This window comes from Rhinolophus ferrumequinum, chromosome 18 (genome assembly GCF_004115265.2).
Source record: "Rhinolophus ferrumequinum isolate MPI-CBG mRhiFer1 chromosome 18, mRhiFer1_v1.p, whole genome shotgun sequence".
Taxonomy (NCBI): domain Eukaryota; kingdom Metazoa; phylum Chordata; class Mammalia; order Chiroptera; family Rhinolophidae; genus Rhinolophus; species Rhinolophus ferrumequinum.
Window position 1 is genome coordinate 3,283,277 of NC_046301.1, and position 27,189 is coordinate 3,310,465.

Below are 27,189 nucleotides of genomic sequence, written 5' to 3' on the forward strand. Positions count from 1 at the left end.
CATAGTATAGTTGACCCTTAAACGACGCAGAGGTTCTGGGTGCCAACCCCCTTCCTGTGGTTAAAAATCCATGTATGACTTTTGACTCCCCCAAAACTTCACTTCAGTCCCTTGGTATCCATGGGGGATTATTTCAGGACCCCCACAGATACCCAAATCCGCGATGCTCAAGTCCCTTACATAACACGGGGTAGAACAATGCATACAGTTGACCCTATGCATCCACAGATTCCCAACCACAGGTCAAATTACTGTTTTTCACCTGTGGTTGGTTGAATGGTGGATGCGAAACCCAGGGATACAGAGAGCCAACCGTAAATTTATTAAAACAAATCCACGCATGAGTGGACCATGCAATTCAAACCCGAGTATTTCTGGGTCAACTGTATACACTTCTTAAGCCCTTTCCTTGCATTGTTTTTCTGCTAGCATATAACCCTTACGGTCTACACTACAGTTTCTCATTCATTGTATTATCGTCTGTCCTTCCTCATAATGGTAGTGTTCCAGTGCCTGGCACAGTACTTGACTCAACATGTTTGTCGAATGAATGAATGAATGCATGAATGAAATCGAATTGTTTAAACAAAATTTTGTTAGTAATACTTGATTGTTTTTAATTAAGAAGTTGAACATTTAAAGTCCTTTTAGCCAGGAGCCTGTATTCGTAAATAATACAGAAATTTACTTTAAGAATTGTTTATCAATTTAATGTGTCTTCTGAGTTTTAATGCATATCAATTTACATAAAATCTGCTGATTGTTTTTAGGAAAATACGTTCTGTGTAAGATATATAGCAGTCTAGTCTTTGTATATGCATTTGTTTTAATAAAGCAATTTAGTGTTGACAGCAAAGTTCTTATTTTTCAAAATACTACCTGAAAACTAATTTAATTCTAGTTTTCTGTAGAATATTTTCCTTATGACTCCATCTATGACTATTGAAAGTAGGTAGTGATTTTTTGTTTGTTTTTTGTTTTCACATTTAAACTTTATTCTACAGTGTTTGGGAAGTTTAACGTCTTTGGTTTATATTAAAAGCTGAAAATTCTTATTTTATACTAGATTTCATTAGTTTTAAAAATGATTTAGCATGGTAACACCTACAGAAATGTTTTTGAAACTTAGAAGTGCTTTAAACCAGACTTAGTATGGTACAGATTTTAATCTCTTAACAAGTGGAACCAAATAATTTCTATCCCCTACTGACTTATTTTCAATGTGCAAAAATATTGTACTTTGATTTCATTTTAAATTATACTTGACATACAATATGATTACTGTACAATATCAGTTCTACAATGTAGTGTTTCGACATGTGTGTACCTTACAAGTGATCACCACAGTAAGTCTCGTAACCATCTGCCACCACACAAAGTTATCAGGGTATTGAATATATTCCCTACGCTGTACATTATCTCCCTGTGACTTAATTTGACTGGAAGTTTGTTCCTCTTAATCCCTTTACCTTTTTCACACACCTCTCCCAAAGGCAACCCATCAGTTTGTTTTCTGTAATGTTTGATGTCACATTGATATTTTTTTAAAAATTTAATGACGAACTTTCATAGAACATTTCATAAAAGAATTAGATTATTTTACAATTATGTATTCACTATTTTAAATGTATATTCAATGTTTGTGTTTAAATGGTAAACTAGGGATTTTCTTGATTAGCCTTTACCTTTATGTAAACATTTCTTTTCTTTCTCGTAGGTTTGCTTTGAGGTCACATGGATATGAAATGTGGAGTCACCTTTGATAACTTTGCCCGGGAAGGGAAAGAGAAGAGCCTTCTTTCTTCTTAAAAGACCATAAGGAAAGGAAATGACCAAAGGAATCATGCCAGACGCTAACTCTCCATCTTTTTTAAACCATCAAGGCAAATGGCTTGTGCATTAAAGACAATGATTTGTTCACCAACATTATTTTTAGCAGTTTAAAAGAAAATTGTTTTCATCTTAAACTATACAAGTCTCATAAAATTTAACACATATAAAAATGTGTAAGGCCTCGTTTAAAATAGCTTTCGTTTTTTAGCTTTTAGAACCATGTACCTTGTTTTTACTTGACAAAGCCCTTAAATTCACAGCATCAGGAGAGCTATGGACTTGGAAACTTACCTTATTCTAATAGACTGCAGTGAATGCAAGTGGACAGTTCAAGATCCCAATCATTTCATCATCAGAAATACCACATGAGCATATAATCCTTAGCTTTCATGAAAACACAGTTGCTTGAAAATGGCCTGGGTGAAATTCTTACGGAAGCCTGGTGGCAACCTTGGAAAAGTCTACCAGCCTGGGAGCATGTTGTCCCTAGCGCCCACCAAAGGCTTGTTAAATGAGCCAGGGCAGAACAGCTGCTTTCTGAACAGTGCTGTACAGGTGAGACCATCATTGCTTTTACATTTTAAGAAGTGCTTTTCAGGAAATTCTTTTGCCTAATGCTTCTGTAACTTGTAAATTAAGAATAAAGTTATTGACTAGAATGACTTTTTAATATCACTTCTAATAGTGGCAAAAATATTTTGGCCGGGCATTTTGGTTTTTGTGACAAATGGAAATGGTTTTTTTCAACAGAATATGTTACTATGATATAAAAAATATGTTTTGATTTAAAATGATTACTTAATAAATTAAGAATGTGTTTCTAAAATACGTAAAATAATTTTTTTGAACCAGCTGATCTACTTCTCCCCACTTTTCTTTTTTTCTTTTTTAAAGAAGTCCAGTAGAATTCCCTACGGATAGCATTAGAAAAAAACAAACCCAAACATACAAAACAAAAAACTGAAATTTTTAAAAAATCTGTTTGGGTTGAAATGAGAATGCAGTTTTTAATTTCAGTGCTCAAATTTTGTTCACCCCCACTGCAGCCTTAAATCACCCCTGTGGAATCCTAATGGGGATGCCACTGTTTTAGTTAAATTGAAGGTTAATCCATTTTGCTTCAATTCTCCTTGAAATTAGTAAGTATGTATTAACCTGCTTTTCTTAGAAAAATGTCCTCTCTTATGTATGATGTATTATTTATATAGCAGTTCCAGATTTCGTGGGATCCTGTGTCCTTTTGACCATTGTTTAAAAATTAAGATTTAGACTCCTGGGATGTTCTCTTGACTTTAGAATATAAAGAATTTATTTAAAATAAATGATTTTTCACATATTGTCCAATGCTTATTTTTCCTCCTGAAAACTGAGAATAGAAAGAGAAATACTGGTTAATCAACTTATTTCATAAGTGAACACATCTAGAATGTGCCAGTCAGACCCAGTGTCAATCTGACGCACTTGTGTTCTCAGTTGCCCTCTGTCTGGCACAGATGTCAAACCTGAGAATTCTGTACCTCACCCAGGGAAAGCAGAGCACTTTGTACTAGGAAAGCATGAATTCTAATTCCCTTTGGGACCCTCCCATGGCAGTCACCATCCTCATTCTGGCTGGAATATCGCACTGGCATTCAGTGCTGTGAGAAATGCAGGAAAATCATTTCTGAGTGGCACTAGATACAGGGAACTGTCACACACAGAAAGTCTGGGAAATCCTTTTGATTGACTGAAGCTGAGACAAAGGGCTCTGTCATTTCAAGGCTTTTCCAGTTACCTCTTTCCAGTTCTTTTTTTACATTTCCCTTTGTTTCTTTTCTTTGGCTCTCAAAAGACTGCATGTAGTTTAGAGAGATGGAAAATGCAACAAGAGAAAATTCTGAGTAAGGACACTTACATGGTAAAGAAAATGGAGAAGTATTCCTATGGGAATGTATTTTTAAGAAAATGAACATTCCACCGACGTTTACTGTGAAGATTATGGGTACTTATCTACGTAGCTACCATTTCTTGTGCTCGTCACTCCTTTATGTAGATCCAGCTTCCCAACTGGTATTTCCCTGCTTGAAGACCTCTTAACATTTCTTGTAGTACAAGCCTATGGGTGATGAATTCTTCCAGCTTTTGTGTGTCTGGGGTAAAATCTATTTCATTTTGGTTTTTAAAGGTGTAAGTTGACAGTTTTTCAGTACCTTAAAGATTTTGCTCCTCTGTCTTCTTGTATTATTTCTAATGGAAAACTGTTGTCATTTTTATGTTTGTTCCTCTGTATGTAACATGTCCTTTTTTGTTTGGCTGCCTTTTAAGTTTTCTTTTTCACTGGTTTAAAGCAATTTGGTTATGTTGTGATTTGACATAATCTTTCTTCACGTTTCTTGTATTTGGTTTATTGAGCATCTTGGATCTATGGGTTTATAGTTATAATCAAATTTGGAAACTCTGACCATTATTAAAATTTTTCTCTCTCTCCCCTCCTGGGGGGGACTCCACTTACATATAGCCAGTCGTCATCATAATTACAGCAACAACGAGTAGTTGGCATTCATTGTTTGCCCGTTATGGACTGGGCACTGCTCTAAACACTTTCCGCAGTATTACTTATTTAATCCTTACGAGGACTCTGCGAGGCAGCCACACTCGTCCCCGTTGTGCAGGTTTCAGAGTGTTCAGAATGATTTTAAGTACCGGACTGGCTTACTTAAACAATTAGTTATTTTTGTGTATTTTGTTTTTGTCTTTTAGTAGCAAATGATGAATAGATAATCACAGCAAAAATATTCAGGTTACTTCTTCACTGCTGCTTCTTACCATGATGTGTCGTTCCCATTACCACACAGATGCCCGCCTTTTCGTTCAGTATACAGTGACCATTCGGGCCTCTGCCACTGTATGCTGACCCTACTCGGTATTCCCTGGTTTTCAACTCCAATTATATTTCCTTTGGAAATTGCGGTTTGTTCCAAGTATTGCAATAATCACTTCCTCTTGCAGGTGCCTGCGAAGTCCTCCATTCAGTGTGCTGTGCTTCCTGTTCCCATAAAATCTTTCATCGAGGGAGGAATTTGTTTTTTCTTGCTCTGTGCCTGTCATGGTGTTTACATGCAAATCAATAGGAATTTTTTCTGAATCCATCCTGTATATATGCGCTACATGTGTATAGCAGTTTTATACTTGCTATTGTTTTCAGTGGTTGTATATGTCTGATTATGTACAAGAGACTCAAAGGAGTTATTAGCCTTGTGCAGTTTTAAAAACATTTAAATCTCTTTTATCACGGTGAGAAAAATCTTACTGTATTATTTCTTCACATTTCCCTATTTCTTAGGTTTTATGGCAGTTGGATATATTCCGAAGAAGCTTACGGGTTCTGACTGGACATGTCTGTCAGGGAGATGCCTGCATATTTTGTGCATTGAAGGTAACCTTTTAATTAATAGTTCTAAAGAATTACTATTAATTGTCTCTCCAAAAATTGAATTATATTTGGTAGTAGTTTAGCTTATTTGACATATTTGGCTCGCTTATGTGTAATTAAAGTTCATTGTCAAGTGATTTAGTTTTGAAGATGAATTCTTAAAAGTATGAGTTAATGAGGTTTATGTTTTAATTTCCTACTTTTATGTAAGAGCAGTTAAAATTAATATTCTAAATGTTAGGAGCATTACATTTTTCATTATTTGGAATACTTTTGTATTTTAACAAATACTTTTGAGCTCCTGTTAAATTCTAGGCACTGCTGTAGTTCCTGAGGATATGTGAGGGTAGATTAGAAAACACAACCAAGCTCCACCTGGCTCTGTCTGTCGGGGGTCATTCCCGGAAGAGAGGCAGGGAGCCGGCCACAGCTGCAGCGGGGGTCGCAGCCAGTGTCAGCTGCGGACGGTGGTGAGCGACCTTCAGATGACTTGAAGTCCCAGCCTGCCCACTGTCCCGAAGGACACCACGTGGAGCAGAATCGCGCCGTCCACCCAAATTACAGATCTGTCATCAAAGGAAATGTTGTTTTTAGTAGCTAAGTTTTGGGGTGCTCTGTCCTGGAGTAATAAGTAAGTGGAACAGGAGTCCTGATTCTGTAGGGCCTTGTGGGCCGTCGTGATGACCCTGGCTTTTTCTTGTGAGTGATGTAGGAAGTGGGATTGTTTCGAGTGGAGGAGTGATCTAATCTCTCTTAACTACGTATACTGTTGGGACTAGATCTCTTTGGCTACTTGGATGAGAATAAATAGAAGAGACAAAGGCAGACACAGGGCGTCCAGGATAATTAGCAACTCGTTTATGTCATTGAAATCTTTGTCCAACCATTTAAGATTTTATTAACACATTTTCAGAGATAAACATTTCATTTTGTACTCTTGAATATTCTTGACACATACACACACACACATAGGAAAATAAAAAGCCATTTTCATGCTTTATTTTGATTTATGTTCCTGAAAAGGCTGTTTGAATAAATCATCATGGATTTTCTTTTTTAGAACATGGCAAAATAGGGTTATTGTTACAGTATCACATTTTATTTACTCTGCAATAAATTTTAAATATTTTGTCTAATTGTAGAAACTCGTATAGTTAGATTTCCTAGCCCAAATCTTTTGTAGCCTTACAAATCACCTGCCTCTTCCCCGTTTGCCTCCCCCACTCCACAAAATACACACACTCACATTCCCTCTTCTTTCTCTCACTCTCTCCCTTTCTCTCTCTGTACTTTAGCCAAACTGGCCTCCCTGCAATTTCTCAGAGCTGGCTTCCATTTCTGAGTGGTTTCATTGTTACTCCTTTTGTCTAGAATGCTTTCTTCCAGATGTCCTCATGGTTAACATCCTTATTATTATTATTTTTTTTTTACACCTCTCCTCACATGTTACTTTTCCATCAGTGAGGCCTTCCCAGACAGCACCAGGTCGAGGGTAACATCCCTCCCTCTCCTGTCCCCAGCTCTCTATCCCTATTACTCTTCTTTACTTTCTCTCTTATATTTCTTTGTTTTCCTCTATTGGAATTACCACATTCTGATGTACTATGTATATAACTACTCCTTCTCCTCATTACTGCGATTAGCATGGATGCTCCATGAGGACGTGGTGTTGGCTCCCTAGTGTGGAACGATGCCTCGCACATACTAGACAATCAAAAACTAGATGGATGCCACATGAACGAGTGACAGTCTTGTGTGGGGTGACTATCTTAAACATTACCTCAAAAAGTTAATTGCCTTAATAAGAAATGACAACTAAAAATATTTTTCATTTTTTAGTATTTGTAATTATAGCTTTAAAAGCCTAGTTCTGGATATCTAATACCATTTGGCATCTCTATTTTTAAATTTCTTATTTATGTGTAAATACAGTTTTCTTGTAGTGGAACAGATTTTTGAAATATTTCCACAGCCTGCTATCTATTGATCTTAAAAAAAAGTTTTTTGAAATGACATACCTCTTGAGCTAATTAATACAGATCCTAATGTGACCAATCCCTATTTGGTGAGTTGTCACTGAAAACCTTTTCCCTACTTTTCCTCACTTAAGATGATTGTCATAAAACTGGAACTTATTAAGTTTTTCTTGCTGAAATTCCATAAGGGAAACAGGAAAAACAGATTAACACCTGGAATCACATGTCCTGGAATGATATTTCCACTGTTTCTTAGGCTTAGGATAGAGATAATTCCCAAAGTGAGGAAAACTGATAACTTGAAAACAAACATTTAAAAAAATTAAAATTAACCTTTGATTCTTCTTATAAAATGCAAATTTAATATATGTGGGAAATTGCCATTCCATTGAAGTTGTCTAATTTTAGTTTGTTTTTAAAATAGTTTGTCATTTTTTTGAGGTTTACTTAAGAAGAAACAAAAATTCTTCAAGCTGATTTAGGTTATTTTAGCTTTTTTTTTTTTAATAAAACTAGTGAGTTTCTGATTTTATGTGATTAGACGTTTATTTTTGGTTAACATAATTTCAATTCCTGGAGTATAATTTTAGATTTAAAGCACCTTATCTCAAAACTCTCTTTAAACCTATATCAGCATCAGTTGGTGAACAGTCTAAACAATGCCCTCACCCCCACAACCCCTTTAAGGCTCACTGAGTCAGAATAAGTGCCGAGGATGGGACCTGAGGGCTCTGCATTTCATTCTCACACGTGCTGCCATTTGATGTACAGGCTGGTGCCACTCTTTCTACATACGACTGATACGTAGAATTACTTTTCAGTGGAATTTTAGAGCAAGAGACTGTTTTGTATTAGTTCCCGAGTGTAGTGGTTGGAGTTTCACTGTGCTGTAATGAAATTATTTTGCAGCTGTTGGCATTAAACTTTCGGATGCTCTTGTCGATTCCCAGACAATATTTGCGCAGTTTCAGCACAGTCGGGAGAAAGCCCTGCCCTCGGATAACATCAGGCACGCGCTGGCGGAGAGCTTCCGGGACGAGCAGCGGTTCCAGCTGGGCCTCATGGACGACGCCGCTGAGTGCTTTGTAAGGACCTGGCGGGGCTGACCCTTACGCCCGGACAGTGGTCTGCACCTCTAACTGGCCAGATGTGAGCCAGACGAAACCTAAATTTAGAGCCGTGGAAGAGGATCCGACCTGAACCATCTCGGGTCCCTCCTTCAATGCTCCGTTGAAAGCCATCTGTGTTTTGTGGACTTTTGGTTTTGATCATCTGTGCTGCTCTAATTTTTGTTGAATGTTTGGCTCCTGGAATACGAGTATTTTCAGACGTATTTGTTGAAGCAGCAGGTTCATTCAGTTAAACTCCGTCACAGAGTCAGTGTCGCCTGGTCAGGGCAGCTGTAGCTTCCGGGACATGAGTGCCTGGGGGCGAGAGCCCTTGGTGAGTGGCCCTCAGGGCAGCACTTCTGACACCCCTGGTCCCCGCTGGCTCACTGCCTGCGGTGGGTGTTCTAACTCTGTCACCGCCACATTCGTGAGTGGGGCATTCCCGTGATCTGTAACAGGCCTTGGGCCCCTTCCAGAAAGTGTATGTGGTTAGTCAGTGTTTCAGTGGTACGGTAGCACCCATGTTTAACACGTAACCATTTTCTTCTCTGAGTCTTGTGTCTACTCAGCAAATTCTGGAGTTCTTCCATCAGAAACCCCTTTAAGGTTTTCCTTGCCATGTTATTTCCCTGTCGCCACTTGTCCTAGCTTAGGCCTCCACTCTCAGCTTATTTAAGCCTCCTTACTAGCATCCTTTCAGCCTTACAGTCTGTTTTTTAATGGCCACCAGATTAATATAATTTTCTTCAGATTAGTGCTTGCTCTTCAGATATTTCTGTGATTCAAACCCAGACTCTGTGCTGACATTTGAGGCTCCTATAGTTAAACTCCAGCTTATCTCTTTGCTTCCTCCAGAATTTTCCCTCCTAGTGAGATGATTGCATTTTGTTCTTCAAACAAGTCTTTTAAATCCTGTTTTTACAGCCTTTGCTCAAGGTCCTGAAATATTTAAAACATTTCTAACTTGTCATTTGTTGAGGTTCAACCTAAGTCACGCCTAGGAGAGAAGGTGTGATCAAAGCACGCCACTCAGTCCTCTGAATTTCTGTAGAATCCATCGGGCACTTGTGCGTTGTTACTGTTTTTTGTTGAGCACTTTAGTGTTTCCTTGATGGACAGCTAGACTAGTACACTGTTTAGCACACTTGTCACTGTGATTAAAATGTGTCAAAACAGCACACAGTCATGCAATACGCTTTTCACATTTCTCATGTTAATAATCGATCCATTACTTAAAAGATAAATATATTTGGCAGAACACTGATCTTTATAGTTTCACTTAAATGATATGTATTAATACATGCTGTGATAATTCAAGGAATATCTAGATCTCCAGGCTTAAATTAGTGAATGCTTTTAAATGCCCCGAGATGGAGGAAGTTAGCTAATCAAAAGAATCCATTTTTTAAGCTTTGGTAAAAAGGATTATTTGTTAAAGAAATACGCTTATTGATCTGTCTTAGAAATCTCAGCTTCCCGATGAAATGTGTTTCAGAGCCGATTCCTTGCCTTAGGTGTCAGTGTAGGTGTTATCATTGGTATTTGTCACTGGTATGTTGATGTAAGTTATAGAGACTATCCAGATGATCCACGTAGGATTTTCAAAAAACAATTAACTGCTTTTTCTCATTGTGAGAATGCTGAAAACATAGGAAACTATGTTTTCTTACATTAAATTCTAGATGTCAGCCATCAAGAGTTGATTTTTTAAAGAATTTTTAAAATCTTTATTAAGATCATATGTTGTAGTGTTTCTTTCATTAAATTTTTTAAAAGCTAACACTACAAAAGGTGAATAATTAAACATTTGAAGTGTCGATTAAGGAGGAAAGCTGAAAAGCTGACAACATGCATGGCCCTCCTAAGTTTAACACAGTGGAAAATCTTAAAAAGGTTTTAAAATTTATAAAGTTAAAAAATGTACTTTGAAGTGTCCTCTGCCAGATTCACAACTCATCTGTCTTCTGATTTTTAAACTAGGAAAATATATTGGAGAGGATCCATTTTCACATAGTGCCAAGCAGAGACGCAGACATGTGCACGTCTAAGTCCTGTGTCACTCACCGGAAGTTTGCTATGACTTTGTACGAGCAGGTGAGGTGGCTCCCCCTCTTAGCAGACCTTGTATTTACGTTTATAGCTGGTCCATTAAACGCATGTTTTTCCTACAGTGTGTGTGTCGTAGCTGTGGCGCGTCATCGGATCCTCTGCCTTTTACAGAATTTGTGCGGTACATTTCAACAACAGCCCTATGGTAAGAACCTGTGAAAGCACCTTTACCACAGATTTAGGAGCATACTTAGCGGACTGAGCATTTCGTTCATAAAACCAGAACATATGTGAATGTCTGCTCTCTGTCTGGGACTAACAAACACGCCACCGCCAGAGGTGCTAAGTGGTGTTTGTCTCAGTTGGATATTTGTGAGTTAGCCAAATGACATGTACAAAATATTAGTCAATTCATTTATATTTATAGCATGCTTTTGGAAGTGTGAAGGAGAGCTTAAAATGACAAGCTCAGTGGTAAAAGGAGCTACCCATGATTTCTTCATTTTTGCGAAAGCCTTCACTTTGTAGTAGCCACGTTTCCTGTCATCTCCACTGTGTCCCTTCATGCTGATGGAAGCTAGGGTAGGCAGAAAAGACAGAAAAAGTGAAAATAACCTTCCATTAGGTTTATTGCATTTAAGGCCTCAACAGTCACCTGAAATAAAAATTCGCCTTGCTTGCCTGCCAGCTCCCTCCCTGACTGCCCGTGAAACATTAGCTGGTGAGGGATCCAAAAATGATCCCTAGACTTTATGTAATTAGAATTATTTGTACATTTTCTAACAGGCATTAGAGAGTACAAATATTTGATTTCGATAAACATTGAATAACATCATAAATGTTTGCAGGTATTTTAATACAAAAGCAAAATGTAGATCGATTATTCTCATTCTGAATACGTCAGTACAACAGTTAGTTACTAAATGCTACCAATATTTTTATCATTGTACAAAGTGAATATCCTCTGCTTATCCATTTCATTCTGTTATTAAACTTCCCAGATTTTTTGGATATAGCACATTATTTCTTAAAGATCATTGAATAATAACAATTTGGTTATTTGGGTGTGTTTAGTACCTTCCTTATATATACAGATTTGGAGAACACTGGTTTAGAAAAACATTTCCTAAACTGCAGTTAATTGTAGCCCCATTTTTTTACTTTGTATGAACAGTAGGATGAACAAGGAGAGACTGCACAAAGAACTGTAAAACTGTCTCCTTGAAACCCTGGGTAAAATGACAGGCTCCGAGGCAGTCTCCTCTGTAATGAGAAGCAGAGCTCTGGCAGAGCTCCCACAAACTGCAGGAGCTCACACTTTGAATTCTAATAATCTCTCAGTTTATTGGTTTTTAGTATTGAACACCAATTATTGAGTGCTTTTACTATGTTCTAGGCTTTAAGTAAATTGTCACTTTTAACAAAAATACCATTTTATTGATGAAGAAATAGATTTAATAAGGTTGATCTGGTAAACGGACAAACTAAGACTGAAACTTAGGTCTGGTTTCATTTTAAACTCACCATTTGTCGGGCCGGCCACTGCTCGGATGCTGAGTCCTGTACAGCCATCAGCAGTTAGGATGAGCCTGTCGGCTGCGGTGCTTTCTAGTATACCTGTGAAGTGCTTTACAAGAATGGACACTTCCAGTTGTTATTGGGTATTGTTTAGCATTGAAACCATTGAACATTAAAATATCCAGCTCTTGGACAGTTAGTTATATTACGTAGAACCAGAGCATCTAGAACGGAAACTAGTAACAGTATCGGAGTTTACATTATTTTTCTTTTTGGAAATGTTTAATAGCTGTTTAAAGAGACCTGATACCTCGATATGTAAACATTTGACATGAGGGGAGGTTGAATAAAAAGGGGCCCAGATGCCTGCCTAGGCCGTAATGATTAGCGTCCGTGACAGAAGCAGAAGTCATGGCCTGGCTTACGCAGCTTCCCTGGTGACGCCTGCTCCGTTGGGCACAGGCCCGTCTCATAGCGGAAAACGATAACTCTGTTTCCGGGGCTTCAGGTCAGAAAGGAGGCTTTCCCTACGATTTGTCGTTCTTGTCAGGCCCATGTTTTAACTCAAGTCCCTTAGTAATTATTTAAGTAATAATGTAAAAGAAATATTTGACTTCAGATGGAGCATCTTATCTCATTCATGTATTTCCAAACAGTGCTATAATTTTGTGTTATTTTCATCTTTATCTTGTCCTGCCAAGTACTATGCTTTTTCACGTTATGGAAATTTATGGTTACGTTTTTAGACAAAAACATATTTTAAGACAGAAAAAGCGATCATACCTACACTGATAACTTAATTTTTTTCATGCATAATTTATCAGATCTTTTTGAAGTTCATAAGCCGGACTTGGGACTGCTTTTTTTCTTTTATAGCAATGAAGTTGAAAGAATGATGGAAAGGCATGAACGTTTTAAGCCTGAAATGTTTGCAGAATTGCTGCAAGCAGCAAATACTACTGATGACTATAGGAAATGCCCTGTAAGTATAATTTGGAGGATATGAGTATGGTTCTGTGTCTGTAAGTTTGAAAATAGATGTACAGAAATTATTATGGAAAATACTAATTAGATATGGAATTAATTTTAAGAATTTATTTTTTCAATATTATTTTAGGTAACTATACCATGTGAGCTATTTATCTCATCACCATTTCTTTAAAAACTTAACTTTGTGAAGAATTTAAGGTAACTTAAGTTGATAAATTTTTTTGAAGTTCTGAAATCTATCATTTGACTAAAGACTAAGTTAGTTGTTTTTTCTTTAAGTAAATGTTACAAATGGTACTGTTCTTTTGTCATGTAAATACTATTAATGACTTCAGAGATTCTATTTCTGATTTTTTCAGATTGAATTCTTGTTTTAACAGATTTACAAAAATACCAAAGAAAAGTACTCTGACTTAAAATAAACTTCGTGTTTAATCAATAATTAAGACAAATAGTTTGTTTGAAGTTCATTTTAGTATGCTGAATAATAAATATATTTCCAGTACATCTTAAGACTTATTTCATAATACAAACTCTGTAAGGCACTACCTGTGACATGTCTGTTTCAACAATTTCAAACGTGCCTTTTGTATTTTTCTTTAGAGTAACTGTGGCCAAAAAATAAAAATCCGCCGTGTTTTAATGAATTGCCCCGAGATTGTGACAATCGGTCTAGTCTGGGATTCTGAGCATTCTGACTTGACCGAAGACGTTGTTCGGAATCTAGCAACACACCTTCACCTCCCTGGGGTACCTCAGCTGTTTTCATTCTTTTCCCTTTTATTTGTAAATTCTTCTGAAACATCTCAATCTATTATAATACACTCTGTTTTTCAGAACTACATTTTCCTTCTAAAGGAAATACTATTCAGATGTAACTGTGATAAAATTAACCAAATCAGACTGGCTGGAATGCCTTTCTTGCATAGACTAGGAATGGCTTTCAGTTATAAAGTAAACTCTCATGCTGTATCCCATGTCACTCTAGAAAGATGATGATATGGGGTGTGTGTGTGTGATATATAAATATAATTATTAACTTGGAAAGGTTTAAGATTTAAAATTCATCTACAGCACTGATACCTTAATATGCTCATTACCATCTGAATATATTTTGAATTGGTTAATGTTACAATTAAACTTTTAGATATGTTTACTGTTTGTTCAAATACGTGATTCAATCAAGAATTATCAGAAAATATGTGATTTGTCTCACATTTTGAGTTTATGTATGTCAAGTGTCAGTTCTGTGTTATTGCAAATACTGTATGACTGAGCTAAATCACAGTTCATTTTATTGGAGTAAATGTGTCTTATAGACTAGTTAAAAGTAGTACTTCTGTTAACAATGCAGTGTCAGTGGTGTCTTCATAAAATATAATATTGAATCGGGGTTGTATGCATGAGAAATATTTTTTAAAGAGAGTCAAATACACGACAATCAAATTATTCATTTTTTATAGGCTACAGTATTAAATGTACATTATTAATTTTTGAAACAGCTTTTTTATAGGGTTACTGATGAAAATGCCAAAAATAGTGAACTTCACCTTGTCGGTCTCATCTGCTACACCAGCCGCCATTACTGTGCCTTTGCATTCCATACCAAGAGTTCCAAATGGGTATTTTTTGATGATGCAAATGTGAAAGAGGTAAGCAACACTTTCATGAACTAGAATAACTATTGTGACTTTTACTTTTTAGGAATAAGTGATATGATATGTAATATAATAATGGCCAAATAAATATATAATTATATAAAATGATCATTATATATAAATACTTATATAAAATAATAGCATCATTCAGTTCACACTTCCTTTTATTAATTCTTGAAATCTGGTTTATTTTGACTAAGCCAGTCCATTTCTGAATAATAAAAAGGCGACTGATAAATATTACTATACATGGATGTGACTGTCAGGTATCTATACGTGTGCCCTTCTGTCTGATACATAGTTGCTACATGTGTTATTATTTTATGGATGATTTACAACTGCATTGTGTAAACAGTGACGGAAATCTGCTCGCTTTTTGTTTTCATTGTGACTGTCTTCAAATTGTGTGTGTGGTGTTTGGAATTAGGTATATCTGTTACATCTTTTGGTAAGTCATTTACTCAAACATTATAATAATATGTAGAAAACTAGTGAGTAATAGTTCTTAATAAAGAATAAATGTCACAGTCACCTTAGGAGCCTTTTAAAAAACATACCTGCCTGGGCTCTTGAATTGTAGATTTGCTGGTGGTACAGGGTCATGTATCTGAATTTTTTTGAAGTTCTACAGGTGAGTCAGACTTAGCCACAGTTGAAAATGCTTGATCTTGTTTATACTGTTCTCAGGCTTATTGGCTTTGAGAATCCTATTACTAAGCAGTAAACTGATTTAAAAACACAAATTATTTCATGTTATAAGCAAATAATGTACAATTCCATTTAGTTTCATTTTAATATATAACAAAAGGCCATTTATCAGCACTACTATTTGGTAGTAAGTCAATAAAATTTCAAATATTTGGTATTTATTGGACTTCTGATTGCGCCCATGAAGGATTAACTGCTATGGAAATAGCCCTTCCTATATTAAAAATCAGAAAGCCACATAGATAAAAACAACTTTTTTCAAACACTGGACAACAGGCAGTTAAACAGAAAAAAGGGAAACAAACGAGATTAGCCCCACAATTATCCCCACTTGCTGCCCAGAGGTAGTTTCCCGCTTGTGGGGCATGGAGGGGAACCCAGACCAAGCCCAGCCGTCTCACTGACTTGACACTAACATTGGAGTTCAGCAAGACCAACATGGCTCAATCTGCCTGACAGGCTACTGGAAAGAAAACTGCAGAAAGGGAAGGTTCTAGAGATAGGCAGAGGGGTCCCCTTTCATCTTTGCTGCATAGTGATCTGCCATGTGCAGGCAGATCTGCCAAGATGTGGGCAGAACCACTGGGAAACAGTCAGTCAGACAGTTCCCCAAACTCACACAGGGCTAGGAGAGTCGTCGGCACAGTCGCAGCAAGAGTGGAAGGGCGCTGTGACACACGGGGCGTCTAGTGGAATCCTCAGAGACGGTCACTGGAACAGTGGGGCTGAATGATCCCTAGACTGAAGACGCTCCGGACCTGACATCAGAAGCAAAGTCCAACACTTTTAAAGGACCACAGCAAAACTCAACACCCAAAATGTAAAATTCAATATGATTTCAATAAAGTAGCATGCAAAACAAAATGACCACATACGCAAAGAAGCAGGACAATTGGACCCACACCCTGAAGGAGTATTAATGAAAGCAGACCCGCTCCACCACTCCGTCTGTTCCAGTCACGTGGTATTCGGGGTGCAGAAGCAAGGTAGGGAAATGGGGCACACTTTCTGTTCTCTCAGGTGCTTCATTGTCAGGCAGCACCTCGAAAGTGAAGTCACCTCCAAGGTCAGACCCAGGCCTGCTCTGATACTAAATTACTTAAAAACAAAACAAAACGATAAGAGATAGAAATACCAGACAAGAATGTGGAAGCTGCTGTTTAGACAAAGATACTAGATAACAGCCAACCATCATGGACCATGGAAATAACTGATAAAGTGGACTTCTGAAAACCTGCTCTTCAGTATGACACAGTTCGGAGAATGGACTGGGAGAAAATATTTGTCAAGCGTGTATCTCATAAAGCCTCTACCCACAATACATAAAGAACTCTTACAACTCAATAATAAAAAGACAAATCAATTTAAAATGGGCAAAAGATTTGGACAGTTCACCAAGGAAGATGTATGAATGGCTTTGAAATGATGAATACATGATTAGGCACAAAAGAAATACCCTTTCAATTCAGTGAGATTCCACAACACCTGTTAGAATGGCTAAAATAGAAAAGACTGACCTCACCAGAGCTGTCAAGCAGCTGGACCTCTGACAAGGGTGATGGAAATGCAAAGCTGAACTGTCACTTTAGAAAATGTCTGTTGGCTTCTTATTAGTTTGAAGATGTACTACCAGCCTATCTAGCAGTCCTACTCCTTTGAAGACAGTATGCACACAAAATTTGCACTTGAATGTTCCTAGTAGTTTATTCACAGTAACCAAAACCCAGAAACAACCCAATGGCCACCGGGGATGGATAAAGGAGTTGTGGTATGACCACACGATGGGTTGGGGTACTCATCCACAAAAAGGAGTGCACTGCCAATAAATGCAACAGAAGCATTATGCTAAAGGAAAGAAGGGAGACATAAACAGCTAAACACTATGATCCCACTTACAGAAAATTCTAGAAAAGTAAAAAAGTGACAGAAATCACATGGTTGGTTGCCAGGCACTTGAAAAGGGGGAACAGGGAAGTTTTAGGGTGAGGGTTACATTTGTCAGAACTCATGGACCTGCACCTATAACTGGGTGGTTTTATTTCATGTAAATATGCTCAGTAAAGCCAGTGAAAGATTCTGCAATTTATCATCTAAAATCAGCACTTTGCTTGAATTATTTAGTACTTTGTTACAGCAGTTGGTTAAGAAGTTCCACCTTGAGTCCATATGTAGCAACATCTTGGAACTCCCACTTTGAGTCCACATAGTTTAAGTTGCCAAAATTTGAAGGAAGAAGTAGGTATATAGTCACCCTAGTTTCTCAAATATCTCAGCATCTCAGGTAAGGAGGGTAAACAGATAAATATGTGTAGTTTGATAAAGCTCCTCAGGACTTTCAAAAGGTGCCTTCGTTCCCTGCAAAGCCAAGATTCTAGAATGCGTTGGTTTTTGTTTGGCTGGGTTTATTTTGTTTTTAAATCAACTTTATAGAAGTATAATTTACAAACATTAAAATGCATGCATTTTTTCAGTATGTAGTTTAAGCTTCCACAGTTGTAGACACACCTATGTAACCTCCACAATCATTGTATAGAACATTTTCATCACCTCAAAAACTTCCGTCATGCCCCTTTACCGTCATTGCCCCAACCCACCTTGGGCCCAGGAAATTACAGAGGTCACAATAGATTAGTTTTGTTCATTCTGCAACTTCCTGTGAATGGCCTCTTACAGTGTGTATTTCTCTGTGACTGGCTTCCTTTGCTAAGCATGAAATTGTGTAAGAATCATTCATGTTGAGTTTATCAGTGCTTCATTTTTATTGTGTTCCACTGTATGGCTCTATATAACAATTTATCCGTTTAGCTGTTGAGGTATGAACAGTCTTTGTGTGGACATAGTTTTTTCCATTGCTCTTAGATAATAATGATACCCAGAAGTGGAATTTTCTGGGTTGTATGGTAAGTATATGTCAAACTTGATGGGGACCTGGCAAGTTGATTTCCGAAGTGACTGCACCAATTTTTGCTCCTAATAGCGGTTTACAGAGTTCGCGTTAGCTGCCCCGCGTTCTTAGCAGCGCCACCTGTTGGTAGTCTTTTTAATTTTAGCCCTGTTCCAGTGCACATGCGATGTTGTCTCGCTGTGGTTTTACTATTTTCTTTATGATTAGTAATGTTTTGAGTATCTTTTCATATGCTTATTGGCCATTCTTGCATGTTTTGGTGGACGTGTCTGTTCAGATATTTTGCCCATTTTCTTGTTAATGAGTTGTACGAATTCTTTATTCTGCACACCAGTTTTTTATTAGATGTGTGTGGCTTGGGTATTTGTTTGTTTTCATTAATGCTGTGTTCAAAGAGCAGAAATGAGTTCATTTTGATAAAGCCCATTTTATAATTTTTTCTTCTTCTATGGTTTGTTTGATGTCCTAAGAAAATTTTATGTTCCCTGAGGTTAAGATTTTCTCTTTTATTTTCTATAAGCTTTATAGATTTTGCATGACTCATTCTGTTAATTTTTGTGCTTTATGTCTAATTGTGTCAAAGTTCATTTTTTCATATGGCCATCCAGTTGTTCCAGTATCATTTATTTCCCCATTAAATTGTCGTGAAATGTTTGTCAAAAGTCAATCAACCATGTATGTGAAAAACTTTTTAAAAATTTGATAATCCAAATCTTGATATAGAAAGGGTATAACTTTGCCCACCAATTTTTTAAAGATAATGTTTAAAGATTTGTATTTGGACTAGTTACTAAATAAAATGAAATTAATCCTATAATATGATGAACAGTTGCACTGCTAGCATCTGAATGTCTAAAATGTTTTAATATGCAAATTAATCCAGTGTCTGCCCTTTCTTGTAACACATTGATTACAGGTTTGTTTTGTTTTTATTCATTGTGGTTTTTTAAAAGGTTGGAACCAGATGGAAAGACGTGATGACCAAGTGCATCCGATGCCACTTCCAGCCCCTGCTTCTGTTCTACGCAAACCCCGATGGCACGGCCGTTTCTACTGAAGATGCGCTCAGGCAGGTCATCAACTGGTCACATTATAAATCCGTTGCAGAGAATATGGGTAATTCCTTTTCTAAAAATTCCTTTTAGTGTTTTTCTATGATCACAGCCACACTAGGGATACTAATATCCTGAATGTGAAATGAATGTTGAGGCTAATCTCAAAGGTCGTTGCAGTAAGGCAGAGTTCAGGAAACTTCCAGGACTTTGAGTGAGTCGTTATACATACACCTTCCCTCTGCAGTGGGCTCCCAAGCCCGCAGGAGCCACCCACCACTGTGCTCACAGGCAGGGGAGGGGGGACCTGGCCAATAGCTCTTTCTTGCAGTAAACATCAAGATTTAAAGTGAGTTGGTACAATGCAAAAGTCCAAAGCAGCGAGGCCATTCTTGGGTGCATTATAGAACACGTCGAAATCCTTAAAAGATGTCAGACCTCTGAGTTTTTAAGTAGTTTTGTCTACAGTATTAAACATGTCTGAAAAGATGTTTCGAACATCTCTCCTTCTAGCGGGAGGGGATAAGGATGATACATTTTTGCTTGTCTTTTTAAGGATGTGAAAAGCCCTCAATTTATAAGTCAGATAATTCAAAAGAAAATGGATTTGGTGATCAGGCAAAACAGAGAGAAAATCAGAAATCTCAAACAGCTAATATTTCATCAATTAGTCGGAGCTACATTCAAACAAGTGGTGGTAAAGGACCAGGTATGTGTTTAAATTGTCACTTTTACATTGTCCCTGAGTAGTCAGGCTGCCCCCTTTCTTCACTTACTGAATCTGTAGTCCCAGGTAAGGACCATACAGAAGGAGGGGGCATAACTAGCTTTCGTTGGCCACAAGACAGTAACAAGTAGATAATGAAATTTTGTCTTTGATGTATGCATTTCTCTGAGACCTGTAGTTTTATCTGAACTGTTGGACTTGACCTGTGTTTCAGTTTCTCCATGCACTCCGAGCCGTAGTAGGCTGCTGGAGTATTACCAAAATGTGGAGTATTACCAGAAAAACAACCTGTAATGTGGCCTTTCCTTCAAGGTATTAGTTATTAACTTGGAGAGGAAAAGCATTGAGTTAATAATTGAGCCCATATGCTAAAATTAAATTTACTTTTAGTAAATGCAACAGTAGTTCAAAGTTAGTATTGTAGTTTATTCTTAACCTCATATTTATTCAACTCTCTCGTTACTGTCATCCTACAACTTTGATTTTCACAAACCAAGTTCTGTGACTTAAAACTCTTAACTGGGTGGATATACAGGATGATTTTTAAGTAACTTTTAAATGTATTAATGAAATAATAAAAATAACCCATAATCAAGGGTGCTAAGATTCAGAATTAACAGTGATCATCAACAAAGAACTGCAATAAATGCTTTAAAAAACTCTTAATAGTACTATATCTTTTCCCTCTGATGTCAGTGGTACTCTTAGGTTAAGCCATTATGTGTTTTTTCAAAAGAAACGTAATTTTAAGTCTAGAAACTGTGTATGTATTAAAGAGCACAAATCTTGGAACCAGATAACTTGGGTCTGTCATCCTGGTACTACATTACAAGTGTTGTGAGCTTGGGCACGTTTTAACTTCTGTTTCCTGATCCAATATGGACACATTAATTGTGCTGACCTCCAAGAATGAAATGAGTTAAAGGACACACTAACGCCTGGCATACAGTGACTACTCAGTGACCTTTAGCTGTTATTTCAATAGAAGGTCTTTGTTCCCTTTATACTTGTTTTAGGAGCTTTATATAAGCATAAAAATGGGTTCATTGTGTACTTTAATCTATATTTGCTTTTTCATATATAGCGTCTTAAATGTTTTACACAGTTCAGTTTGTACTTTTATTGAGCAATTAGAAAAAGGATCTGCATCATTACTATAAGAATGGTTTCTTTTACAGTTAAGCTAAGTCACAATGATCAAAGGGAAAAAATCAAAGATATTTCTAGAGAATGTGCTCTAAAAGCCATTGAACAGAAAAACTTACTTTCCTCACAAAGGAGAGATTTGGAGAGGGGACAAAGAAGAGATTTGGGTCGACACAGAGGTGAGTTAATAACTTAAAGCATTCATTTGAAAAAGGGCTACTAAAATCTTATTTTAAAACTAAACATCATTTTAATTACATTTAATTTAATGTAATTTAAAATATATGTATTTATATATTATGTATCTTTAATGTACCTATTAAATCTATAAATGTAAAGTTCTCCTCATTCTGATTTCATTGTAGCCTGGAATACTTGTTTTGCTGTTTTAACTTTTAATTATCAATTCAATTCACCCATATGATACATTCAACTAATAAGGAAATTTATGCAATTAAGTGAAAAAGCTTTTTTTCCTGCAACCGCTGACCTTATGTCTGGTCCTATTATTAACTTCCAGTTCATCACGAGCCATCCCACTCTTTGTGGTTTTATGCTCTTTTCTTTGTGAACAGACCATAGTTTAATCAAGATGGCTAGACTTTAGAATTGACCTAAGATTTTTGCTTCAGTGCCATCCTTTCACATTTCCTTTGGTGTACTTTGTGTGACTAGCCGTAGCATCAGATGCTTTCAGAATTGCTGGGTTAGGGCGTGTTTATTCCTCATTTGCTAGATGTGGCTCAGTTGCCCTTCTGCACTTTAAGCATGTCTGCACTCCCCTCAGCAGGTTTTGGACATGTGTCCTCATATCTCAGCAGCAGTGGGTTTAACACATTTTTAAATCTCTACAATGCAAGAGATGGAAAATATTTTTATTTTTACGATTTTCATGAATTATGAGTCAGATAGAATACTGTTTTTTTAAATTGCTTGAATTATCTTATAATTGACTTTAGAGATTATTTTTAAAAATCAATTTATAACCATTTATTTTATAAATGCCTCTCATTAAGCATAGGAGTGAAAAAACACTTTTCAATCTCAAAACACTGTGTGATATAATTTAAATACTTATCACTTACCTATTACTGTGTAACATTTCTTCTCAAGCAAGGCATTTGGCTTGTGACTAAAAGGTGGCTCTGAAGAGTAGTTCATTTGTGTCCTTATTGACTCTTTATTTTTGAAGATCTGGTTGATGAAGACCTTCCACATTCCAAGTCTGGGTCACCTCCTGCCCCCAATGGCTTTAGACAATATGGCGGTCCACATCTGTATCACAGTCAAGGAAGAGGGCCATCCAGGCATGACCAAGGTACCCACCAGAGTCGAGCTTCTCCACAGATACCAAGTTCAAGCAAACCCCAGATTCTTGTGCCAGGGGAGAAAATAACTGGCAAAGTTAAGAGTGACAGTGGCACCGGATATGACACAGACAGCAGCCAAGACTCGAGGGATAAAGGAAGCAGCTATAATGGCAGCAGTAAAAGCCGGAGCCGAGGTTGGAAACCTAGGAGAGAAACACTAAATGTTGATAGTATTTTTAATGAAAGTGACAAAGGACAGCACAGCCCAAGACATAAACCACATATCAGTAACAAAGCTAAATGCAGCAAAGACCAGGGTTTTAACAACTGGCCGAAGGAGAATCCGAAGCAAAAATGTTTAATGACCATATATGAAGACGAAATGAAGCAGGAACTAGGCAGCAGGAGTTCCCTTGAATGTGATGGGAAAGGAGCAGAGAAAAGTAAAGGCGTCAGAGAGACTAAAGTTCACGGTGACAACTGGCAGATGCAAAGGACTGAGTCTGGATACGAGAGCAGTGATCACGTGAGCAACGGATCTGCCAATTTGGACTCCCCTGTTCTCCATGGAAACGGTACCGTAATGGAGCTAGGTGGTGCTAAAGAGGCAGCGTCCTTCAGGTAACGAACGCACGGATTAAATGAGTGACCCACACTCCGCCCCCACCGCTCTCTCTTGTTAATTTTCAGTTTGGGGCCAGTTATGTGTCATGGAAAGAGCTTGAGCTCAGAGTAAAGAAATCTGGGATATTGTAGGTTATTTGATATTTCAAATTTTCTATTTTCAGTAGTTATTTCCAGATTAAAAAAAAAAACAAAACTGCTTATTTTTAGGAAATTCGAAAGTATATACTTACTACATGTTTTAAAGCATAGATTTAAATTGATTGCCTCTCAGTCATTAAGCGAGAGGCAATCAGACTCTTTAATACTTCAGTTTGTTGAGTGCTCATTATTCCATCTCATGTTTTATTAAAATAATCAGGGAAACTTTTTTATTTGGCAGGGTAATTTCACCATACTTCTTGGAAAGGAATAGCTTAGGGTAGTAGAAAGATCAGGACTTTGTAACCAGGTAGGCTTGCAATTTAGTTATTGTGCAAATTCATTTGATTTTCACAGTCTAATCTCCTATTATAAAATGGGCATGATAACTACTAAGTGTCGTTGTGAGATATAAATTAAATAATGTGCATTCAGCTCCTAGAACAGCACGTGGCATATACTAATTGTTTAACAAATGCTATTTCCTTTCTTTTTCTTAAACTAACATAATAATCCATGATAGCTGATGTGTCTGGTGTGTTTTGTTCTATTTTCTAGTGACCAGATTAAGACAAGCAACCTAAATATAGAATGTGTGAATTGTACCTTTCAACAAAGCAAAAACCACTTAGAAGGTAAAATTTTTATTTAAATATATTGTAATAGCAGCAATAAAGAATAAATTGTGGTAACGAGTAAAGAAGCTAACAATAGTCTGATTACTGATAAGTTTATGAGTAATGAGGATGGAAGCTGGGAGAGTACATGCTTGAAGCCTTGTAAAGGACGGAAATAGCTATGTCGCGATGGGAGTGGGGGGGGGTGTCACTCGGGAGGCTAGTCCCAGGCTGTCCAGTGCCTGGGACAGCTTCATAATCTCGGGGTCGTAGCACAAGTCTGTCTCTTGTTCGTGATGCGTGTCCAGTGGAGGTCAGCGTGCTGTCTCTTCCTGGTAGTCACACAGGTCCCCAGGCCGATGGGACTCCGTTTCCAAAGATTCTTCTTTGATCAGTGGATTATTCGGGGGAGAAGGGATTTTAGGAGGACCCAGTAAGGAGAACCACGTGTAAGTTCTTAAAACTTCAACCCAGAAGTGGTGCACCCACCTCCACTCACATCTCATTGGCCAAGGCAAGTCCTTCTGCCAGGTCTCATTTCAAAGAGGGTGCAAGAGTGCCCTTTTATGGGTGCCTGGAACCTCCGCGGAAATCTGTGTGAACAGCCCGAATGTCCACCGCAGGAATTATGAACCATTAGAAGCGACCAGCCTGCTGGAAACAGTCAAAATGTGGCTGTGTGGCATTGCTTTAGGCGAGTGGTTAGCAACACACAACAGCCCAGAAGCAAAGGAAATTAGGTGTTTGAATGTATGCAGAATTCGGGAGTGCAATTGAGAGGCTATACCTGAAGGATTCAGGGGAGCGGGATGAGGAAATGATAGCCAAGGGGATTATTGGGGTTCAGTCGAAGATGTTTTGAAATTTTAGAATTCAGAGGATTAGAAGGGATATAATTTTTTCAAAATAAAAAAGAGCCATGAAAAACAAATTTTGAAGTTTGTTTTTAGTCTTTCTCGTCCTTCAGGCTTTTGTGGAGATTATTTTTCAGGTTGTAGACATTGAATATGATTAAGTGCTAAATTATTTTGTTTTCATCAAATGGTATAATATCAGAAGGAAACACTTATATTAAGGAAATAACCTTCCTTTCCCATATAAAATGTCTCGCCTGTTTAAAGATCTGATAAAAATCTGGCAGCCGAGCATTACAGGAAACAGTAAAGGGTTGGCCAGAAACCAGCAGCAGAAGTTGGTGAGATTGAACAATACCTGCCAATGCAGTGCTGTTTCTGAAAGGATGCTTGCTTCCTGAAAGTAATAAAAACACAAGCTCATAGAGATTTTGATGGTCAAGAGTGCATTGCTAGGGGAGCACTGTAGTACGTTTCCCCATTTAATATGAAAGAGTAAGTATGTAACCCACTTACAAATAAATTTTTTATTGTGGTAAAATACACACAACAAAATTTGCCATTCTAACCATTTTTAAGTGACAGTTCAGGGCATTAAGTACATTCACACTGTTTCGCAACCCGTCACCACCATCCATCTCCTGAACTCTTTCATCTTCTCAAACTGAAGCTTTGTCCCCATTGAACACTAACTCCCCAAGTCCCCCTCCCCCCAGCCCTGGCCCCCACCATGTACTTTCTGTCTCTCTGAATGTGACTCTAGGAATCTCAGATCAGTGGAATCATATACAGTATTTGTCTTTTTGCGACTGGCTTATTTCACTGAGCATAACGTACTCAGAGTTCATCCATGTCTAGCAGGAATCAGAGTGCCATTCCTTTTCAAGGCTGAAGAACGTTCCATTGTGTGATGCAATACACTGTGTTTCTCCCTCATCTGCTGATGGACATTTGGGTGGTTCCCCCCTTTTGGCCACTATGAAGAATGCTGCTGTGAACGTTGATGGACAATGTCTGCGAACCCTGTTTTCAGTCCTTTAGAAGTGCGATTGCTGGCTCCTTTGGTACCCCTGCATTTAATGTTTTGAGGAACCACCACAGCAGCTGCACTCTTTTACACTCCTACCCGCAAGGCACCACAGGTCCGACTTCTCACATCCTCCCAACACTGGTTTTTTTTTGATCATTGCTATCCTAATGGGTGCGAAATGGTATCTTATTGTGGTTTTGTGTAACCCACTTTATTTAACTATGTAAGTTGCAGATGTTAAAATTATCTTTTATTTAATAAACTCCAGAGCCTGCCATAGTTCTTTAAGCTGGTCTTGGCCTGAGTTCCCACTGACGTGTGATGCTATCTGTGTATGTCCTCCCCACCCCCAGGTCTAGGTAAACAGATTTATTAGGCAGTTAGGAGCATATGTCTAGAACTCAGGAAACATGTATTTGGTGACATCCGCATATATCCGTATTGAATGCCACAAACATGGACTGCATCACTCAGGAAAAGTGCAGATTTCAGGGCAAAAAATGGACAAAGGAAGGAACCAGGAGTTGGCTGAATAAGAGAGCTGAGCCCAGGGTGGGGAGAACAGACACTTTGAGGAAATATAAGGAGTAGCTGGAAACCAGGAAGATGGGGAGCTTCCAGAAGAAGAGTGGTCACAGGTTAAGCAGAATAAGGAACGAAAAGTACCAGTTCCATTTAGCAGTTAGTCATCAGTGGTATATAGTAAAAGTGATCTTAGAGGAACACTAGAAATAGAAGCAAGACTGAGGTGGAACTAAGTGTTTCGAAGTGAAGCACCATGTTGTTCGTAACTTACAAATGGTTCAGGGAACAAAATGGGCAAAAATGGTAATAGGTGAGTCTGGGTAAATGATACACAGGTATTCTTTGTTCACGTTTTAATCTTTCAACTTTTCTGAACTTTTGGAAATTATTTCCAAGTAAAAAGTTAAAGAAAAAAAGATTACAGTAGAATAGAAAGTAAATAAATGAGAAGTAAAGAAATGGATTTAGCACATGTCTGTCAAAACTTTGCTGTGAGTGGCAAAGAAGCAGTGCAGGGAGAACAGAATGAAGCCAGAAGCTTAGGTGTGCTTTTGTGTTACAACAGGTGAGGGGCTAAGGGTGTCACAGGGAGAGCAAGGTGTGAACAGAACAGAATAGGACAGTGATGGATGGAGCGCCATCTCAGGAGGGAAAGTGAGAATGAAACAAGGATGGGAGAGGGACGCGCTGGGAAGGGAATGTAGCTTTTCTGTAATGGGAGAGAAAGGTGTGTGCAGGTACCCTGCGGTGTATCCTGCTAGACGGACAGTTGAGTGGGCCCAGTCACGACCTCTCTTCTCGATGAGGTCAGGTTATCTACTGAAATCAGTATACGTTGGGATAGTTACAGATTACACCTAACAAATCTCAAAGGAATTATTATGAGGTCTTTCAGAAACATTGCCATTGGCTTTGGAGTCTGTGGTACTTGGCTTAATCTCAATTGACTGTAGAAGTCAGTATTAGTTCAAACTGAGAATCCCCATCTTGGAAATGAGTGAAAGA

At 37.8% G+C, this 27,189-nt stretch overlaps 1 protein-coding gene and 1 long non-coding RNA gene across 5 annotated transcripts in view; one reads left to right on the top strand and one right to left on the bottom strand.

The window, feature by feature from the left end:
* USP53 (ubiquitin specific peptidase 53) overlaps positions 1 to 27,189 on the top strand; it is a 42,237-nt gene that overhangs the window by 7,910 nt on the left and 7,138 nt on the right. The window contains exons 2-14 of one of the 3 annotated variants that reach the window (XM_033133491.1): positions 1,718 to 2,388; positions 5,156 to 5,248; positions 8,172 to 8,306; positions 10,311 to 10,424; positions 10,502 to 10,584; positions 12,774 to 12,879; positions 13,491 to 13,637; positions 14,390 to 14,539; positions 19,112 to 19,274; positions 19,767 to 19,919; positions 21,116 to 21,262; positions 22,276 to 23,014; positions 23,717 to 23,793. In XM_033133491.1, the coding sequence (XP_032989382.1) occupies positions 2,245 to 2,388; positions 5,156 to 5,248; positions 8,172 to 8,306; positions 10,311 to 10,424; positions 10,502 to 10,584; positions 12,774 to 12,879; positions 13,491 to 13,637; positions 14,390 to 14,539; positions 19,112 to 19,274; positions 19,767 to 19,919; positions 21,116 to 21,262; positions 22,276 to 23,014; positions 23,717 to 23,793 (2,251 nt within the window). In that variant the 5' untranslated portion in view covers positions 1,718 to 2,244. Of the gene's footprint in view, positions 1 to 1,717; positions 2,389 to 5,155; positions 5,249 to 8,130; positions 8,665 to 10,310; positions 10,425 to 10,501; positions 10,585 to 12,773; positions 12,880 to 13,490; positions 13,638 to 14,389; positions 14,540 to 19,111; positions 19,275 to 19,766; positions 19,920 to 21,115; positions 21,263 to 22,275; positions 23,015 to 23,716; positions 23,794 to 27,189 lie in introns of those variants that run through there. The other 2 variants (XM_033133492.1, XM_033133493.1) reach the window with 2 other exon arrangements.
* On the bottom strand, positions 10,592 to 22,304 carry LOC117037486 (uncharacterized). 2 transcript variants are annotated; one of them, XR_004425528.1, is made up of 6 exons: positions 22,169 to 22,304; positions 16,129 to 16,351; positions 15,873 to 16,011; positions 15,103 to 15,270; positions 11,904 to 12,006; positions 10,592 to 10,956 (listed from the first exon to the last, which is right to left on the bottom strand). It is a non-coding gene; the product is annotated as an uncharacterized LOC117037486 (long non-coding RNA). The 2 variants fall into 2 exon arrangements; XR_004425529.1 differs by lacking the exon at positions 16,129 to 16,351 and having other exon boundaries at positions 22,169 to 22,292.